We start from the raw sequence: 22184 nt of genomic DNA on the forward strand, positions 1-22184 counted from the left end.
ATGCTTGTATCTACCATCACTGGCTTCTGCCGGCATCTGTGGTAATGAAATTCAGGTGGAGATATTTCATCCACTTGGTGACCTCTAAAAAAACATCCCACCAGCAGATCAGATTTCTCCACAAAAACTAACATATCGGGTATTTTGCACTTGAATTCTTTTGAGTGAGAAATTCCGTATCATTGCCTCATGGTATCACAAACATAAATTCATTTGGAGCCAACATCTTAACCTGTCAGTCCCATGTTCAGTTTTATCAGGTATTGAACTTCAATTGTGACTTTATTCACAGTCCCTTTGCCCACAATTATAGTAATCACCACAGTAGTTATTTGCCACCTCCTCCTCCAAAGGCACCTAGATACTATAGAACATCTGTGATCTGTCCAAGAATTCCAGAGCCACAAAGTTCATCCCTTAGTTCCAGTGCTTATTATAGATTCTAGTGCTTAATTTGAGCTTTACAAAAATATCAATCTAGAAAAACAAAGCCAACAATGATCACAGATCACCAATAACAAATGTAAAAAAGATTGAGCGCTCCTTCACTATTTTGTTCAAGGTCTCCATATCTTTCGCAAGTAACATTGAGTGCTTAGAACTATGCTGCAACAATGAGTGGTAACGTTCCTAACATGTGTAGTTCAGGTTCCCAATCTCTCTTGGTATGAATATATTTAAGTGCTAAATTTGATCTTTAAAAATATTTCAATCTAGAAAAAAAACTAGCCAACAATGTAATGTAAAAAAAGGTTGATCCTATACACCTGATTTCTCTAAGCATGAATGATAAATGTAATGTAATATAAATGGTCCCTTTAATTTTCGCCTATTCGCTGAGCATCCGAAGCACCTGCTGCAGCGTGGGAGCAAACCTTGTGACGTTGAGCCTGATGTCCTGCTCTATCCAGTAATACCTCATCCCAAACTGCCACCCATGCCTGTGTATGGACTCCGGGTCGCTAACCACCGGGTTGTCCTTGCCGTACTTGTCGTAGAGCGTGCTTTCCACGTCCGCGATGCTGTACTCGACGTCTCGCAACCGCATCTCCTTGGCCGGCCCGCCGTAGAACACCATGGACGGGTGCTCCATATGCCCCCACGGCACCACCTGCAGCATCACCGCGTTGGTACGGAGGAAGAAGAAGTTAGTGAGCCCGGCCCCGTGCGCGCCCATGAGCACGTCGCACGAGTCCACGACCCGGGAGAACTCCTCCACGCTGAGGTCCCTGCGCGGCTCGATCGGGATAACCTCGAACCCAGCCTTCTGAACAGCTGCGACGATCTCCGGGAAGTTGACGAACTTCCTCGTCCTGCCACGGTTGATAAGCATCAGCCGTGGCTTCCGCTGCTGCTGCTGCTCTGGGGCGCCGGAGGCAGCAGTAGCAGCGTTGCTGTTCGCCTGCTTGTACGGGACGCTGACGCCTGCGGGCGGCAGCCCGTAGATTTCGCGGATGTAGAGGCGGAAGTCGAGCATGGTGTAGTTCCGCGGGGCGCGTGCAGGGTCGATGCCGAGGTCGCGGTGGCCACGGAGGCCGACGGTGACGTGCGGGTAGCACCGGACGCCGCCGTCTCGGTTGAAGTCGACAATGTCGTAGCGAGAGAGGTTCATGAGGATGAGCCTGTACTTATCCACGAACCACGGCTGGAGATCGGAGACGAGGAACTGCACCTCGCCCTCCAAGGCACGCGTGGTGATGAAGAGCGGGATGAGCACGTCGCTGAAGTCGTGCCATGGGTTGGACGTGAGCCCATTCATCGCGAACACCAGCGCCGGGACGGCGTGCCGGGAGGTGCACTCTGGCGCCGCCTGGGAAGCGTTCAAAGACTTCACCGTGACCTTGTTGATGTACTCCAGGTACTTGCGAGATTGGTCACGGATGCTCCATTCCTGGCTGTCCGCGCCGAGCTCGCCGACGGGCGGCACGTAGAGAACGGTGCGGTTGGCTCCCATGGTTCGTGCGTCGCCGGAGATCTCGCAGATGTCGTACCTGGGATCGGAGAGGTCGCAGATTGGCTTGCGTGGCGCCGTAGCTGTGAGGCAATATTGATTTACTCATCGTCAGACGATGAGTTAACTAGAATAGAAAATTTATAATTGTTGCTGGAAGCAACACGAACCAGGCTCGATGATTGTATCGTTCTTGTTGCCGCCGCCTTGATCGATTTCTTGCCGGATGAGCTCCATTCTGTCACTTGCATCGCTCGCTCCTTGCTGGCCTGTCTGCTCCGCATTTTGCCCATTCTTGACATCTAATTAACAGTTTGTCATTTAGTAAATTGTACTTAAATCTACCCTACTAATGCACCATTATTTTCATTAATAATCTACCCTACTAATGCACCATCATTTTCATTAATAATCTACCCTACTAATGCACCATCATTTTCATTGCTAAACCCACCCCATAAAACATCCCTGACTGAGATAGCCACCATCCATCCACCCGAAAAATTGTACCCATAAAAACAACACCTTAAAAATAAACTGTCTAGGTTATTTCTAAGTTCTCTCTCTTTACTCACTCAAATCGAATGGTCAAGATTCACAACCAGAATATTAAATTTCTCCTAGTGAAGTGGGGTTCTCCTATTATTTTGGCATTCAAAATTTAATATCTATTTTCCCTACCAAATGCCTCCTAATGAGATTCTCATGTGCTATGACTAGTGGTAGTGTTTTATTACTAGTTAAAAACACTAGGAGAATCCCACTGTTTCGATAGTGACTGTGGGTATCATCCTCCTCATCTCTCCCGCCTCCCACGCCCGCTCCTCGTGACTCCATCCTTACGTCCACCCTTTCGGTTCGATTCCCACCTCCCACGTTCTTTTTCCCTTTTTCCGAAAAAACAAACGCTCACAACATTGGCTGCTGGGCCGTCGTGGTCGCCGGGCATGGACTATAGGAGCATCGAGGTCGTCGGGGGCGGGGACGCCCGGCCAGGGTTTGTCGCGTGGAGCCGTGGCGCTTCGCGGCGGTGGGATGGGCGCAGCGTCCAGAGGGAGCTGGCGTGGGGGATGGCGCTGCGCCGCTGGTGGCCAATGTCCGGCCACGCGCCCTCCTTCGCTGCCCCTCCACCAGCGCCATGACCAGCACGGCGGCCCACGCGATGGGTCCCTGTGTCAGTGCCCCACCGCATCCCAGCCCTCCGCCGCCTTAGCCGCGCCCTAAAGGTGGCGGCTAGAGCTCCCTACATCAAGGGCATTGCTGAGCAGGGATGCAGATCCCCTCGCAACCTTCTTCGCTGGGCTCGCAATGGATCAATGGTGTCTGAGGCTAGATTGAGCTGGATCACCGTGGCACCCTCCCTCCCCATGAGGCGGTCAACATGGCAAGAAAGCATGCTGCTCCTCCAGACGTCCACGACCACATACTGCGAAGATCTACAGGCCCCAATCAGCCTTGGGTGTGGGCACGCCGGCATCTGCGGAGTTGAATATCGTCGACGGCATGACCTCAACTGCTTCATGGGTTCATTGGTTCCTAGCTGCCGCAGCCTTCTCCCTACACACGGGAAAGGAACGACATGCCACACTGCAAGGTCTGTCTCTACTACACATCTCTGACTGATAGCACATATATGGACATGAAGTGCTCGATGCTTTGCCTATGTGAAATCATTGTTCATTGTGTTGTGCATTGCAGTGTTTTATGTTAGCCAGAATTTGATGGTTCAAGGATATTCTGGTGATGCAGATACAAAGATGGAATAGAGAGCTCGGAAGGTAAAAAAAAGCTGACAGGATTAGGGCCAGTACAATGGATTTGGACTGTATGTTATGACCTATGCTCCCATCGAATGCTATGTGGTGGGGAGTTATGGTCCCAGCTAGCACATAATTAGAGTAATATTGTATTTTCGAAGTGCCTTTTAAAGTTTGACATGCTATTTTAGATAAGATTGGGATGGGCGGGGTGGAAATCTCGATTCTAAATGGAAATGTTTGGTGTGGAAAAAACTAATGAAGTTGGGAAATAGAGGAATGACATGGCTAAATTTTTCCTGTTTTTCTGTGCAAGTAAAATTGTATGATGTATGCTATATTTCTTTTAAATGTAATGTATGGCATCTTGTTTTTTTGTGAAATATCAAAAAGGGAAATAAACTATTTGTACATTTGCTTTGACTAATTGAACTTGCAAAATTTAGGAAAATAAACTATCAGCACATTTGTAATGGCTTGTGCTAAATTAGATTAGATATAGCAAAATAGCATGTATCTTATTAATACTTATGATAAACATTTATTATTTACATATTAGCCTCACACTCAAAATTTGTTCTCAGTGCTGATAGTTGTTAAGAGTCAAATCCATCCTGCTTGGTTGAGGACTGCGAAATTTAAAAAGTGGATTGAGGCGTTGTTCATTTTTGTAAAGGATTAGGAAGCTAGATTTATGAATTTGTGTTTCTTTCATTAGTTGATTTGTTTGTTCTAGATGCCACTGTAGCATTAGCACAGACAATATATGTCGACAAAAGATGCTCGGCGGTACTCCGATGGGTATCCCATGAAGGTGGATTGATTGGCAGAGGTGCGCGTAATCAAGAACAAGAAGGCAACAGAGACACAAGAGTTAGACAGGTTCGGGCCGTCAGCACGACGTAATACCCTACTCTTGTGGTCTGTTGATTTGTATTGGCTATCGTATGATATTGCGTGTGTTTTGAGGGGTCCCCTATCCGCCTTATATAGCTGGGGTAGGGTTACAAGTCGGTTAGATCTAGGAGATAACCTGTAAGTAATAACAGGTTACAGGAATCACGGGATCGATCATATTCTAACAGATCTCGTAGCATCTTCAGGATATCGCTGTTGATGTCCTGCGGTACACGCCGAGCTGTACCGTGCACCGTAAGTCTTCGTCTTGTGGGCTGGACCGCCCCTGACAGCGCGGCCCTTGTAGTCTACCGTGGGTATCCGGGGTTGTATCCCCACAGTATACCAGTAAATATGTAAGTGCTGCTACTGGTGAATAAAGGCCGTTTGACATAACTACAGATCCATAGTCACAATTTCTTTAAGCTAGACCACCAAATTAAATGGGATCTGAATTGCACGTTTTATCGATCAGTTCATAAAGTAAGTACGTACATCAACAAAAAGGGCAGATTAACCTCATTTACCTAATTTGGCTTCAGATTGATTGTTCTTTCCAATTCGATGGGCATCGTCTTGGATATGTTCTTCCAACATCTTGTTAGGTTTATCATTTTTATGCCCGCCATCTTCCTCCATATAATCACCTACCACAGTTGAAGCATCAATGAACATTTGTTAAAGTCAGATCTGTTGGCAATTTGATAATAAATCTCCTACTGTACTTCTCCTATTTCATTTAGAGTTTATTATTGATGGGTTTCAATCGTTGCTTCTTTGGCTCTTTAGGTAAAGCTTTATATACTACACACTAACTCATACAACTGGCTCTATGAGAGAAACTATAGAGCAGAGAAGATGGTTTTACTAGAAATCCAAAGCCATTTAATCGTAGCTTCTCTAGCTACTTGAACGAAGAAAGTTGCAAAGAAACCCTACCAAACATGGTCTTATTTGTAGAAATTCTCATGCAGATTAGTAGTGTCAAGCGTGGAGTCATGACTTATTAGGTGTGTGCTCTGTTTCAGTTAGCCGCATCCAATTAATTGCCCATGTAGTAGTTGGGAAACGAAATAATCACCTATAAACAGACAGTAGGATTATCATGTATAATCCACGTGCAAATCGTGGATTAGATGGCCTGAAAATGAATGTTTTCGATGGAGGAAGCAAACTATTATTATATTGTACCTTCCAGGTCAACATACTGATTGATGAAGCACATGGAACCCCCGTGCTATGTGCCACAGATCTGCAAACCGTAATATTGCTATTTGTTTTTTTTTTTTTACTTTTGAAGTCAATAATATTTTCACATCTCAATTTTAATGTTATAAGGTTAAAAGTATATTTACAAATTTCAAACAAAATTCATTGAACAATATGAAGGTCCACGGCAGTACGTATGACCCACACTGCAACATCATTCTGGTCATAATATAAGAAGCATGCATGCTGCAACTCCCTTATCTAGCTCAACAAGGAGGTATGCCAACCAACCATTCAGATTGAGAAATTACGTAGCATAATGAATTGACGATGATTGCCAGCTTCGAATTCGTATTTCCAAAATTCTCATCCAATGATTTTATATAACAGAAATTAGTGTTGTTATTAGCATCCAAGTTTGTAGTCACATACCATGCATATGTCACACAATTATCCAGTGCCTTTCATTGTACGGTAAGGACGATTGAATTGATAAGCACGTATGATATTTTACTCATATTGGCCAAATTAAACCATATCTATCCCTTTTCTTTTCTTTTTCTCGCATTGATGTTTTGTCCCTGGGCACAAAGGCAAATTTTATATTCGTCTTCTTGTTTCTTGAGGCTGGGATATATCGCAATCAATCACATCAATCGTCTGTGAGAGTGTGACAAATAAAACACTTTCAAGTACCATTAGGCTTTGGTACGCGTCACGGAATAATGTGTGGGCGGCATTATTGGGGGACCAATAGACAAATGTGTTCCGTGCTTGTGCAACAAAACGATGAACCACACAATATTGGCAAGCAGGCAATATTATATGGACTGATCAATCAATATATGATACAGAATGCAAAACTGTAACTAATAACGACAAGGAGCATCTCCGACAGTCTTTATATCTTGTTGAAGAGCCATTCTGATAAAACGCATTCTCTATATCTCTTTGCTCTTTAACTTATTTATATTTTATTATTGGACACTTTGGAGAGCCCGCTCCGCTCTCTATTGGATAGGATGATTTAGAGATATAGTTGAATAAGCTATTAGAGAGGGTTTTTCCCCATAAAATCTATATTATTCTTTATATTATGGAAGGATATGAAAGGCTCTTAGAATTGCTCTAACCACAGCACTTGCATGACACATCTAAAATTTGTTTTTTCATTTTTGACATAGGTTATTTCTATCTCGCCAAACTATTAATTTTTATTACTATTAAATAATGGTACATCATAACATGGATAGAACAAAAATAAACAAAGAAACTAAAGCAACTAATCATTACTACATCCAATCTGAATAAAAGCAATCTTAAAATTTTTCGAAGACAATACAAAGTTCTACTAATTTTATTCTAGGGCATTCTGGTCTATATTAGTCTACCTACCACATCACACAAAGAAAAAATATGAAAAATATTTCATAAATAATATAAATGCTTATTTGATAGCCTAAATATTATTATTCTTTTTTATGAACTTAAATCAAGAATAGTGTGGCTTGATTAAAACAAACTAAGAATTCATTATATTTTATATTTTAGGAAGAATACATTAGTAGCCAGTAAGCATCTATCGCTCACATGCTATTGGCCCTTAATCATCCTCAACAGTACTTAACAAGCAAAGCATCTTTCCTGAATTTTTTTTTTCTGCCAGGAGCATCTCCTCTAACTTAAAACCTTAACATACTGACTGGTTCCATTATGATTATATATGTAGCCATGCCAGCCCATAGACATGCTAAACTCATCACCATCACGGTCATTAAGAAGACCGAGGACGACGGGTCACACAAAGCTACAAAGACCGAGTATCTGTATGTACTTCAATCAACAAAGCATCTAGACTCTAGATAAGTCCTGATATGATCCAGCATTCGATTAAGAACGCAGCAATTAATCTCTTCATTAATTTATATAAATAATTAATAAACTCTAAGCAGTTTTTAGGCACAAGTTAGTGTAAGCTAGCTAGTACCTTGTGCCAAATTACTCGGCGTAGACGAAGACGACGGCAACGATGGAGCAGCAGCCCTGGCGGCTTGACCACTACGCACGGCCGACGAAGACTGTAGGACACCTGCGCGTACCAAGAAAGAACTGGTTTTATATAATGATTATATATGTACTCCCTTTATCAACTTATTATATCAAATAAGTGAATTATGAAAATAAGTTTTATTATAGTATCTATATATATGACTATTTTAGTGTCATAAATATTGGTGATCTTTTTTATAATACACTCTAGTTGAAGATTTTTTGACTTTAGATAACTCTAAAAGTTGATTTAAAAAAACTCGGGCTGCGGGGTAGACAACTCCGAGCTATTTTAGCTTAAAGTAAAGGACTTCTCGCCCAGCCCGAAAGAACCCTCAACCCCATGCCCCGTCCGCACACAGGGGCGTTACCCGGTGAGGACCGGTCTATTTTACCTGTGCCTTAGGAAATAGAACAAGCGAGGGTTTTTTTCCACACCACCAACCAAAAATTCGTCTCACCAAGGATTCGAACTCTGATCATGAGGACGTCATCGAGAGGCTTACCAACTGGTCTAACAAACGTTGAGACAGACGGATCCGTGTATATATTTGGCTTTAGAAGGAAGAAATGTCAAGTACAGCTCGTTTCTATGCCAGCAAATTAAAAGTCGAGAAAACAAATTAAATAAGTGCTAGTCAACCACAGCCTGTCATTCCACATGCATGCATGATATATATATATATATATATATATATATATATATATATATATATATATATATATATATATATATATATATATATCGATACGGTGGTTATGTTTCATGCATGATTATATTGTTAGGAGGCCCAATAATGGTCTTCATGCACAAATTAAGAAATCACTTCAATTCATTCTATTTTCCGGATCATTTGCTGTAGGAATATCAATGCAGTGCTTGTTTCTTACTGTACAGGAGTAATTATATAAAACTATATTTTAACCACAACCGTTTGAAGAGAGAGATAGCATATGCATGCATACATACCGACCTACGTAGAAGTATATATTCTTTATATATACAATTCAGTACCACTAATTTGTTCTGAGTAGAAGTAAAATAATAGTTAAGATGCATGGAGAGAATTTCAAAGGAAGGTAGAACAAATACGTCACCTAGCATAGCATGGTCAAAGGACAAAGGATTAGCTGACGAAGTATAACAAAAGAGGAATAAAGCAGTGGTGTTCCTTTATAAAGAAAAGAAGAAACAATAAAAGAAAACAAAAGTAATATGCTTTATTGCCATGGAGACAAGAACAGACTGCGGATTGAGAATTCTTAAATAGCTTGAAGAATTAACACACACACACGAAAAGAAAGCCAGCAGATAAATATTCTAATAGACATCCACAACAACTGAAGAAAACCTTGCTTGGAGGTGTATATACGTGTATCTACGACATCAAGATCGGTGTAGTACTAACCAATGGCGGTTTGTGAACCGAACTGCGAAGACAGAGTAGTGTAGAGCAGGAGGACGAGGAAGAAACCGAGGAGGAACCCGACCACGGCCCGGTGGTGCTGTGCCACGGCCCTCACGGCGTTCTTCGCGCCAACGGCCACCGGCGCCGTTGACGACGACGACGGCGGTGAATCGGTGCCCATCCTTCGGTGGCCTCCTTGATGGCCCGATCGATCCGAGACGTCTTCTTTCTCCTCCCGCTAGACCGCTACCTTCTTGTGTGCATGAGAGGCCTGGCCTGGCTTATGCGACGAGTAAAAGCTATGCGTGGTCTCTCTCGCATTTGTTTCTGACCCAAGGCTTGGGTTGTGCACATATTATTAATATACACTCCATCCCAGCGGGATTAGCGGGATGCTATAATCTACTACTATCTGTCCATCTGGTTCTGACCGGTAGTATGATTATTCCACACGGCACAAGGTTTGGCAGCGTTGAAGTACCATGCATTGCCAGCTCTCCCAGTCTGCACGTCTCCATCGGCCGGTGGACCGCTTATAGCAGAAACTTTAGCTTGACTGTGAGTTTCTAATTCTTCATTTATATTCATTCTTGAGTTCCTGGATCCCTTCTCACAATGCGCAGATGACCCGACTCATGCAGATAGATGACATCTAGCAGGAACAATAAGATATATTACAAGCAAAAAAAAATAGACATTATTATTCTCAGTCCATAGTATCATACCTGGTTATTCAAGAGCATGCATCGCATTAAATTGAGGACATTAAGTTCTTAGTAACAAAATATTCCATCCAATATGATTGAGAAACTAAATTCAAAGATTACCACCTTATCAGCCCAACGCCCAGCCAGCCGTATGCTTTCCGAACATACTATTGCCTCGGTTTCCTCTGATCCCTGCAATGGAGTCTCGGTTCGTTGGGAACGATTCCCAGCCAGACACTTGCATTGACAATTTATATAACGTTGGAACAGTTCCACGCTAGGAATGGTCCGGAATGGGGCTAACCAAACAGGGCCAAGATCTAAACAAAATGCTTCTCACTTACAGCTTGCAAGACACTGTTTCTAACAATGAAATGAGCATGAGGAAATCTGTGATGACCTCGATTTCATATAAATCGATGATCAGGAATAGCCATTGTTGCCCCGAGTAACCTATATATATACACACAAGTATACACTCATAAATCAATGCCGGGTCTAAAACCGGCATCACTGCCCAAATTGGATATGGTAGAGGAAAATCAACGGTGATGAGCTCACCCATCATCCTTTTTTACCTTTCTTTTCTTTTTACTCTTTTTTTTCTTCAATGGAGCAACCTACAATTCAACAACTTTCTGGTCCCAAGGGCAAGCTCATAGAACCACCACGATCATCGAAGCCCATCACAGCTTCTAGTTATGAGCTCCGCCCTGGCTTCATAGCCATGGTTCGTGAACAGGCCTTCTCAGGGGTAGATTATGAAAACCCCTATCACCACTTACGGGAGTTTGAGCAGCTCTGTGCTTGCCTAACCATTTCGGGCATGGCACAAGAAACACTTTGGTGGAAGTTATTTCCTTTCTCACTTAATGAAAAGGCGAAACAGTGGTACGTCCATAATGTAGGAAAGGTAAATGGAGATTGGGAAGAACTGAGGAACATATTTTGTCTCGCATTCTTCCATATATCCCGAATTGCTACCCTATGACAAGAAATACTCAACTTCCAACAAAAAGAGAAGAAAACCATAGGTGCAGCCTGGGACCGATTTTCAATCATGTCACGTTCTGCCCCAAACTTGTCTATACCCAACCACGTGTTGTTACAACACTTTTGGTTAGGTCTTAGCAAGGAATCTACTTTACTGCTTGACATCGCAGTTAGAAAACCCTTCAGTCCCGGTTTCTCAATCGGCAGCACGAATGCGAGACTAAAGGGCCCCTCCTTTAGTCCCGGTTTCTCGCCTGGGACTAAAGGTCCACCTTTAGTCCTGGTTGGTAATACCAACCGGGGGTAAAGAGGCCTCCCGGCCTAGCCACGTGGGCCGGCCCTTTAGTCTCGGTTGGTATTACCAACCGAGACTAAATATTTTCTTTTTTTCTTTATTTTTTGTTTCTATTTTCAACTGATGATTCGTTTTGGTTTTTGAATAGGTTTTCGAATACGCATTCTACGCTGCTAATAATATACGTATTCTACACGCTGATAATGTTCGAACATTTTGTACAAACTAAAGTATGAAACTAACGTATATATTACATGCATATACATATATTGTACGTTATTTTATGTACATATAGTATGAATATATATATTACAAATAAAGCTTGCATTGTATATTCTATCATATCATTGGGATAACAAATTCACTCCATTTGGTTTGGCTTTCATGTTTCTTTCACGTCATTGTAGAACTCACCGGCGGGGTTTAAGACCTGGTCATTAAGAAATCCTGCTATGGTCTCTTGAATTGCTTTCAGTTGGTCACGTCGTATGACTTTTCCCTTCAACCATAGAGTCTTCAATAAAAGTTAAAGGAAAAGTATTAATATATATATATATATATATATATATATATATATGTGTGTGTGTTGGTCACGTGATTACTTATATATATATGAGCAATAAAATAAATTGTGAATATATGAATATAGTTATATAACGTACTTTGAGGATCTCTTCAGGAGTTCTTTTTGCGTACGCCATGATGAACTCGCAAACATAGTATCCGCAGTAGTTGTTCTCCTGTTCTTGCCTCAGAACCCACTTTTACGAGAAAAAAGATCCGGTGAATTGAAAGCATGCATGGTGTTAATTGAATTATATATGTGTGTGTAGCTAGTACTTACTTTGTGTGCGATTACATCTAGTGGCGCTTTGCAATGTTTCATGTGGTGTTCCTCAATGAAACTTTTCCAAACACTGCGCCCAATAAAATAAAAAATTAATTTGGTCTTTAATAATTGTTGCAGTTAAGAGATCGGGGTATATATAGTTGCTAGAGAGACCAAATTACCCTTGGATAATATCTATCATGTCTTGGTACTCTATTTGCTCTTTTCTTAACGAGTCTAAAATGCTCAACCGACTATTGGTCATATCGATGACCATCAATATCCAGTGATTGCGGCATATGTTTTTATACACAAATATAATCAACATTAACTAGAGTCAACATATATATATATATATATATATATATATATATATATATATATATATATATATATATATATGGAAGATAGCTTAGCTAGTAAGCAAATAATTAAACAAATATCCATATGATCGACATTAATTATTAACACTCACTTGAAGTTGTAGGGGAAGAGTATGTCCTTGTTTTGTTGGTTCACTAAGAACCTCATGAGATTTTTCTCGAGTTCAGCTTTCCATTGAGGTGGGGGATTAGGGTGTTTGAATACGACATTTAGATCAACGAAACCAACATCATTATCCTTTCTCTTTCTGAATTCTGTCATCTCATATCTGCATATATAAAAATATAGTATGAGGATATATAATTTATATATATACATGTAGCTTTATATATGTACACTTTAATAGTAGAAAATAATCACATTTACAGACAATAGCAGCTAATGAGACTTTTGTCGAGAGAGTCCAGGTGGCATAGTTGGTGTAATTCTAAAAACTCGACATATATAATGTCATCGCCATGGAAGTAATGTTGGTTTCTAACTCTAACAGAAACAAAGTTCTCTCCCCATTCACACGCCATCATGTACCACTTGTTTAGCAGGTACATTTACGTACCCAGTTCACCTAAGGCCTCATGGTTGTATAGACTCTTTCCATGTTCAAATTTCTTCCAAGGATCCACTTTCGGAGCAGATGGTCCTTCAGCGAGCACTTCGGAAAGGTCCAAACCGGTATCCTCGTAAAACCGAGCCAGGTCCACAAAATCGATGTCCAGTACGTCTAAGTTTGAACCATATTTATTACGAATGACAAGAGAGGGGACTAATTGTTGCGATTGTTGTCCGAGTTGTGCAACACCTTTCCCTGCTCTAGTCTTTTTCTGTGTCACCTCAAATGACTTGGTGAGAGAGCGGTCGTAGTACAATTTTGGGTCCACCTTCTTTCTTAGAAGATCTGGAGGTAGGTAGAAGTACGGTTTCTCTGGGTTCTCCCTCGCTTCTCGGTGCTTTCTTACTTTTTCGAAGAAACTGCTCACATCTTTTTGTACTGCAGCATTTAATTCCTTTTCACTTTTCTCGTAAGACAGTTTTTGAGGAATAACTGGATTAGAGGAGGCTTTCTTCTTTGCTGGCTGGTGGGCCAATGGCTTCGTTTGTGGGGCAGACCTCTTAGGAGCTGGCTACTTCTTGGTCATGAAGGGAGGCAGGGCAGGCGTTGGAGACCTCCTTGGAGGTGGCGGCAGTGACGGTGTTGCATAATCATTGCTTGGAGCACTATGATGATCTGGAGATTGAATAATTGGACTTAGGTTGGCGGAGGCCCTACTATGTGAGTACAAAAAAGAATAATTAGGTATAAGAAATTGTTATTATTAATCATGCATGTCAATAGAAAATTAGTGAAAAAATTGTTTCGTTCACTTTTGTCCGCACCTATTGTCTGGCAGTTGAGGAAGCGGCAGTGGATTAGAGACCCCAGGAATAATGATGTAGCGCTTGCACCATAGTATGAATGTCTTCTCTGCTTCTCCTAGAGTCTTCTCCCCATCACCTCCTAGAATGTCAAGAGCCAGATCACTAAAGCCTTTGTTAACTCTATCCACTGAGACGCTATCATATCCAGGTAGTATTATTGCCCCATGGATTCTTGGTGTCTTGATAGGATCTGGAGGAGAAAAAAACACCGAGAGCCACCATGATTGTGGCATTCTCTTTTGGAATATGTAGCTCACATGATGTAAACGGTGCAGTCATGTCATCCACGGGGAAACGTAGCATTGTGTCATCTTGATTTGGCAACTCCGTGGAAGCACAGCTACTTTTCAACTGATCAAGGGTGCTAATATTAATATTGATTCCTGGATCTAATGCCTGCCTTTGGGCACTCATTGCTATTTGCACTTGCTTTATGATTTTGTCCCGCATTCTAGCTTGCATGTCTTTTTTGCACTCTTGTGCTTGAAGCAACGCCTCCCGTGACTCACGAACATATTCCTCCAACCTGTAGATCCGCGGTGCTTCCTCATTCTTCCTTCTTTGCCGGCTTCTGTAGATATCTCTGTCGTTAGGGAAACCATGCTCCCAAGAAATGTTCCATCCTAAACCTCTCGTTCGGCCACTGTGTTCAGCAGTTCCGATGGCATACGTCAGTTCATCCTTCTCTCTATTGGGCCTGAACGCACCAATAGCTTTAACTTGTAGAGCATAAGAAAATCTTTGTGTTGCTCTTTCGAGTTTTGGGCCATGAACCAACTTCCCGATCTCTAGGTCCAGTCTTCCCCCATGAGCGAAAAACCAATTCTTCGCATGTTTGGGCCAATTGAGTGATTCTGGTGTGATACCCTTGGCAAGAATGTCCGCTTCCATTTTTTCCCACTTGGGAATGGCAGACGCATAGCCACCTGATCCCATGCCATGGTGGTATACCTTCTGTCGGGCATTCTCTTGGTTCCTCCTCACCCATTCCTCACCCTCTTCCGATGTCTTGTACTATACAAAATCATTCCAGTAGGGCCTCAACTTCACGAGTGGGGCCCTAGTATTGAAATTGGGCGTTAGGTTCTTCTTGACGTATTTCGTGTATAGGGATTTCTTCCAAGTCTGGAATTGTATGGCCATCTTCTTCATAGCCCACTTTCGAACTAGCTCCTTCAATTCATCATCGTTGATATCATCATAATCATCCGCTTGCAACGTGAAATATTGAAGGATATCATCCCAAATTAAATTCTTATCAAGATTAGAGACAAAACTAACTTGAGGGCCGTTGATCTTTTGCTTCCATTCACGAGCACTGATCGGAAGTCTGTCCCTCACAAGGTACCCACATTGTTGCACGAATTTCCTTGCATGTGGACCAAGTGGTTCGCCTGTCTCGATATTGAATTCTGATATTATGTAGCGCCCCTCCAATGGCTTTTTTCGGGCCTCAAATATTTTTGCTTTTCGTCGTTGTGGTCGTCGATCTAGAGGGCTACGTTTGAAAAAAGAATAAATAAATATCATGTGTACACATAATAGATGATAGATATTCAAAAATATATATAAATAATATTCAAATATATATATAAATATATATACCTCGCCAGTATTTTCTTGCACAATATTTTCTTGGTTATCTTCAAGAGTCAGGTATTGACTCCCGTCATCTACATCCTGATGGTCACCATCGGTTGCCGCTCTCCCTCATAGAATCAAAGCTCCTCCTTGACGTCCGTTACCGCTCAGCAGAGAACATGCTAGCCGAGATGAACATGGTCCGCAAGTTCAACTACTACGGATTTTCTACAATTTTTTTTAACTATTTTCTAAGTTTTTCATTTCATGGAAAAATTAATTCTAAAAAATAAAAGGCATGATTTCTAAGTGACCTGCTCGACATCGGCAAGCTCACGGGCGGCGGCATCCGCTTGCCATCCGTACTAGTTGACCTTGCTTACGTGATCATCTCGGCGAGCATTTCTCCACCGGACGGCACCGTACTTGGCCTCGGAAGAGCTCTGATTCTACGAGGAAGGGAACACGGTATTCCATGACCGTTGCCGCTCTCCCTCGTAGAATCAAAGCTCCTCCTTGAATAGTACATTTAATTACAAATCTAATAGTATCAGAATTTTCCAATTTGCATTATAATAATTCAAATTTGTTAGTCAAATATTGGTCAAAGATATTAAAGTTCGATTCTTGATATACGTGTGCGCCTTATAAAAAATAGAGGAACTAATCTATAAATTGAAGACTTATCATATTTTTTCTTGCTTATAGGCTGAATTGAGTAGCAAATTTTTATAACTGTTTATCGAGTTGGTAAATAGATTTTATCGAAATACGTGTGAAATTTTGGTATGGCATTCCCTTTAACAAAATTCTAGATCCGCCACTGATCACTCACATACATGTACAACATGATCATCGTTATATCACACACATATATACACATATATACACTGTATCCACCACTGATCACTGAGGACGAGGAAGGAGAGGATGCTGACATACGACACGCGTGAACGACGGTGGCGAGGCCAGCGGGGTGACGAGTGAGGATGGCACGGAGACGAGGCCGGCGGGGCGACAAGTGAGGATGGCACGGAGGTGAGGCCGGCGGGGCGTGACGAGCTCCAGCGAGGGAGGCGATGAGCGCGCGGCAATGCAACGCGTGGAGCCGAGGACGACGCGCGAGTGACAAGGCGGTGATGATGAGGACAAGGCACTTCAGCGAGGACGAGGGACGAGCGGCTAGCCAGAGAGAGGAGGCATGCCCGTGCGGGCTAGGGACAAAGCGCGAGTGACGAGGCGGTGATGACGACGATGGAGGTGGTTCTAGATTAGATCTGGATGAGGGGCGAGGACGATGGTGGCGGATTTGAATCTGTGCGTCATGCTCGGACAGGAGAGGCATGAGCCGGTCGGGCCATCAGCGGAGACGGCGAGAGAGGTGCGCGTGTGTGGAGGTGGTGCTGGAGGCGATGAGGAGCAGTGGCGGCGCGGTGGCTCTCAGCGAAGAACAAGAGATGATGGAGGGGGAAAGAGAGGGGGCAGTATATAGGGGGACCTTTAGTCCCGGGTGAAGCCACAGCCCAGGACTAAAGGTCCTTTAGTTCCGGGTGATGGTTAGGTGAAGCCACAGCCTGGGACTAAAGGTCCTTTAGTTCCGGGTGATGGTTAGAACCGGGACTAAAAGTCTGACCTTTAGTCCCGGGTGCAGCCACGGCCCGGGAGTAAAGGAAATTTTGGTGGGCCATGAAAACACAGCATATCTTTAGTCCCGGGTGGTTGATTCACCTAGGAGTAAAGGTTAGACTTTTAGTCCTAGTTCTAACCATCACCCGAAACTAAAGGACCTTTAGTCCCGGGCTATGTCTTCACCCGAGACTAAAGGTCAGACTTTTGGTGGGCTGCGGTTTGGCTTCCCGCCTGTTTCTAGAAGTTTTTTCCTTTTTTATATATTTCTTTTATATAAATATGTAGAGAGTTGTTAATTGCCTAGTAAATAAAATATTAGCAAAAAATTATGAAAAAATTCCTAGACCTGGTTTTGCATTATTGTACATAAGAAAAATCTATAACCTAAACTCTTTTGTTTTATCGTATAAATATTTAACAGTGTAAATAATAATCATAATTTTCACCCATGCAAAAATGTACTACTTAATTAAAATCATTAAAACTATTGCTTTTCGACAAGAAATTAGTTTTCACATCTTATTGACGTTGATCATTTGTTTTTTCATCACACATTCTCCACAGGAAATCCACCATCAAGCAGAAAATTCATTTAAATCATAGAAAATATGAATACACGACAGAAAAATCTGAAGTCACAATTATTACATAATAGGTCTAATACATCACTATATCAAGTGGGAACAACAATGATCTTCTTCTTAACGTATATCCCTTGGTTATGATTGCGTCATAACCATGGAGTGTCCTCATCATTTACCTGGATGCTTGGGTCTTTGTTCACTGAAGGGTGGAATTCGGTCATCCTTTTCATAATCTTCTGATATGTCTCACTTGTCTTCAATTCCGACGATGTTTCTTTTCCCTAAAAGAACTATGTTGCGCTTTGGCTCATTGATTGGGTCGTTGTTGTTTTCCCCTCTCTTCGGTTTTGTAGATATGTCCTTGACATAGAACACCTAATTCACATCCTTGGCAAGTACAAACGGTTCATCTTTGTACCCAATATTGTTGAGGTCCATGGTTGTTATTCCATACTGGTTGTCGACTGCTACCCCACCTCCAGTCACCTTTACCCATTGGCACTTGAACAAAGGTACCTTAAAAGTAGGTGCATAGTTTAGTTTCCATATCTCCTCTATGCGGCCATAATATGTTTGCTTATTTCCATTAGGGTCGGTGGCATCTATGCAGACACCACTATTTTGGTTGGTGCTCCTTTTATCTTGGGCTACTGTGTAAAATGTATTCCCATTTATCTCGTACCCTTTGTATGTGAGGATATGCCATGATGGCTGCCTAGCCAACAAATACAGTTGCTTATTAATACTCTCATCACCCTGACATTCTTTTTGCAACCAGTCGCTGAAAGTTTCCATGTGCTGACGCGTAATCCAAGCTTCAGACTTCCCTAGAAACTCGGATTGGAGCAACTCTTTATGTGTCTCGATATACGGATCCACCAAGGAGGAGTTTTGTAGAACTGTGTAGTGTGCTTTATTAAAATAATTGTCCTGCATACCAATATATGTTTTCTTCCCTAGTGTCCCCTTTCCACTTAGTCTCCCCTCGTGTCGTGATTCAGGAACACCAATCGGGTCAAGGTCGGGAATAAAGTCAACATAAAACTCAATGACCTCCTCTATTCCATAGCCCTTGGTGATGCTTCCTTCTGGCCGAGCATGGTTGTGAACATATTTCTTTAGGACTCCCATGAACCTCTCAAAGGGGAACATGTTGTGTAGGAACATAGGACCGAGAATGCTAATCTCCTTAACCAGGTGAACTAGGAGGTGTGTCATGATATTAAAGAAGGAAGGAGGGAACACCAACTCAAAGATGACAAGACAATGAACCACATCATTCTGTAGTTTAGCTAAATCCATTAGATCAATTACCTTCTGAGAAATTGTATTGAGGAATGCACATAGCTTCACGGTGGCTAGACGTACATTTGGAGGTAGAATTCCTCTTAATGCAACTGGAAGCAATTGTGTCATGAGCACGTGGCAGTCATGGGACTTTAAGTTTAGGAATTTCTTCTCTAGCACATTTATTATACCCTTTATATTCAAGGAGAATCCAGCTGGTACCTTGATGCTTGCTAGGCATTCAAACATGCGTTCCTTCTCTTCTTTGCTAAGAGTGTAGCTGGCAAGACTTAAGTAATGGCGTCCATCATCTGTCTTCTCTGGATGTAGGTTGTCTCATTCTTTCAAACACCGCAGGTCCTATCGTGCTTCAAGTGTGTCCTTAGGCTTCCCATACACACCCATGAAGCCTAGCAGGTTCACACAAAGATTCTTCATCAGGTGCATCACGTCGATCGCGCTACGGACCTCTAGGACTTGCCAATAGGGTAGCTCCCAAAATATGGACTTCTTCTTCCACATGGGTGTGTGACCGTCGGCGTTGTTTAGAATAGGTTCGCTGCCATGTGCCTTTCCAAATACTACTTTCACATCCTTGACCATATTGAGTACATCCTCACCAGTTCGGTTGCCCGGCTTGGTCTGGTGGTCTGCCTTACCTTTAAAATGCTTGCCTTTCTTTCTTAGGGGGTGATTCATAGGAAGAAATCGACGATGGCCAAGGTACATGACCTTTCGACATTTTTTCAAGAATATACCTTTAATGTCATCGAAACAGTGCGTGCATGCATTATATCCCTTGTTTGATCGTCCTGAAAGATTACTTAGAGCAGGCCAATCATTGATTGTTACGAACAACAATGCTCGCAGGTCAAAGTGCTCCTATTTGTGCTTATCCCACACACGTACACCTAGTCTGTTCCACAAAAGTAGAAGTTATTCAACTAGTAGCCTTAGGTACACATCGATGTCATTGCCAGGTTGCCTTGGGCCTTGGATGAGCACTGGCATCATAATAAACTTATGCTTCATGCATAACCAGGGAGGAAGGTTGTAGATACATAGAGTAACAGGCCAAGTGCTATGACTACTGCTCTGCTCCCCAAAAGGATTCATACCATCCGTACTTAAAGCAAACCTTAAGTTTCTTGTATCATTTGCAAACTCCGGGAATTCTCTATTGATTGCTCTCCACTAGGACCCATCAGCAGGGTGTCTCAACATATTGTCTACCTTACAGTCTTCTTTGTGCCATCACAACAACTTTGCATGGTCTTTGTTTCTAAACAGATGTTTCAAGCGTGGCATTATAGGAGCATACCACATAATCTTGGCAGGGATTTTCTTTGTGGGACGTTCACCCTCAACATCACTAGGGTTATCTCGCCTAATCTTATACCGCGATGCATGACATACCGGGTATGCATCTAACTTCTCGTACTCCTCACCACGGTAGAGGATGTAGCCATTAGGACATGCATGTATCTTTTGGATTTCTAATCCCAAAGGGCAGACTACCTGTTTTGCTTTGTACATAGTGGTGGGCAATTCATTATCCTTTGGAAGCATCTTCTTTTGGATTTTTAGTAACTCCCCAAATCCCTTGTCAGATACACCATTCTTTGCCTTCCATTACAGCAATTCTAGTGTGGTACCCAACTTTTTCTGCCCCGCATCACAAGTTGGGTATAGCAATTTCTTGTGATCCTCTAGCATGCGCTCGAACTTGGTCTTCTCCTTTTCACTTTCGCATTCTCTTTGTGCATCACAAATGGCCTGACCAAGATCATCAGTGGGCTCATCTTCTGCCCCTACCTCTTCTTCAGCTTCACCCATTGCAGTATCATTGAAGGCACCATATTCAGCAATTATGTCATCATCGTCCTATTGTTCTTCTTCACCTTCTTCCATTACAACCCTGGTTTCTCCGTGCTTCATCCAACAAATATAGTTTGGCATGAAACCCGACTTCAACAAGTGTGAACGAAGACTCCTTGAGCTAGCATATTCCTTCAAATTCTTACATATGGCACATGGGCAGCACATGAAACCATAGCGTTTGTTTGCCTCGACCACACATAAGAAAGAATGCATGCCCTCAATGAACTCTTGGGAGCGGCGATCAGCATTGTACATCCAATGCCGGCTCATCTGCATTACATGACATACATACCAAATTAAAACCTAGAACATAATTAGTTAATTATATGACATGCTGAAAGGTCCTAATGGCTAGAGGGGGGTGAATAGCCTAATAAAAATTTCTACAACAACACTTAACAAAATGGTTAGATAATTATGAGGCGAAGCAAGAGTTGCACTAGCCTACTCAAAATGCAAGCCACCTACCACAATTCTAGTTTAGATAGTATCTATTCACACAATAGCTATGACACTACCCTATATTAGTGTGCTCTCAAAGGTTAACTAAAGAGCCACACCAACCAAGCAAGAAAGCTCTCACAACTAGCTACACTAAAGAGCTTGATAACTAGTTTGTGGTAATGTAAAGAGAGTGATCAAGAAGATTATATCGTCGCGTAGATGAAGGAACCAATCAATCACAAGGAAGAATAACAATGAAGACCAATCACCTCAGAATCAATGATGAACACAATGATTTTTTTTACCGAGGTTCACTTGCTTGTCGGCAAGCTAGTCCTTGTTGTGGTGATTCACTCACTTGGAGGTTCACGCACTAATTGGCTTCACACGCCAAACCCTCAATAGGGTGCCGCACAAACAACACAAGATGAGGATCACACAAGCCATGAGCAATCCACTAGAGTACCTTTTCACTCTTTGCCAAGGAAAGGTCAAGAACCCCTCACAATCACCACGATCGGAGCCAGAGACAATCACCACCCTCCGCTCAACGATCCTCGCTGCTCCAAGCCATCTAGGTGGTGACAACCACCAAGAGTAACAAGCGAAACCTGCAGCGAAATACAAACACCAAGTGCCTCTAGATGCAAACACTCAAGCAATGCACTTGGATTCTCTCCCAATCTCACAAAGATGATGAATCAATGATGGAGATGAGTGGGAGGGCTTTGGCTAAGCTCACAAGGTTGCTATGTCAATGAAAATGGCCAAAGGTGTGAGCTTCAACCGGCCATGGGGCTTAAATAGAAGCCCCCATGAAATAGAGCCATTGTACCCCTTCACTGGGCACAACGCGGGGTGACCAGATGCTCCGATCTGATC

General features: G+C 42.5%; 1 protein-coding gene across 1 annotated transcript; it reads right to left on the reverse strand.

Moving 5' to 3' along the window:
* Positions 1-606: 606 nt before the first annotated feature.
* Positions 607-9616, reverse strand: LOC136522210 (beta-1,2-xylosyltransferase XYXT1-like). Its single transcript, XM_066516004.1, has 5 exons — positions 9273-9616; positions 7802-7903; positions 5133-5252; positions 2122-2253; positions 607-2034 (listed from the first exon to the last, which is right to left on the reverse strand). The coding sequence occupies exons 1-5, from the start codon at positions 9451-9453 to the stop codon at positions 830-832; spliced, it is 1740 nt and encodes a 579-aa protein (XP_066372101.1). The 5' UTR covers positions 9454-9616; the 3' UTR covers positions 607-829.
* Between the last annotated feature and the right edge of the window lie 12568 nt (positions 9617-22184).

The sequence above is a fragment of the Miscanthus floridulus genome, chromosome 18 (assembly GCF_019320115.1).
Source record: "Miscanthus floridulus cultivar M001 chromosome 18, ASM1932011v1, whole genome shotgun sequence".
Lineage (NCBI taxonomy): Eukaryota > Viridiplantae > Streptophyta > Magnoliopsida > Poales > Poaceae > Miscanthus > Miscanthus floridulus.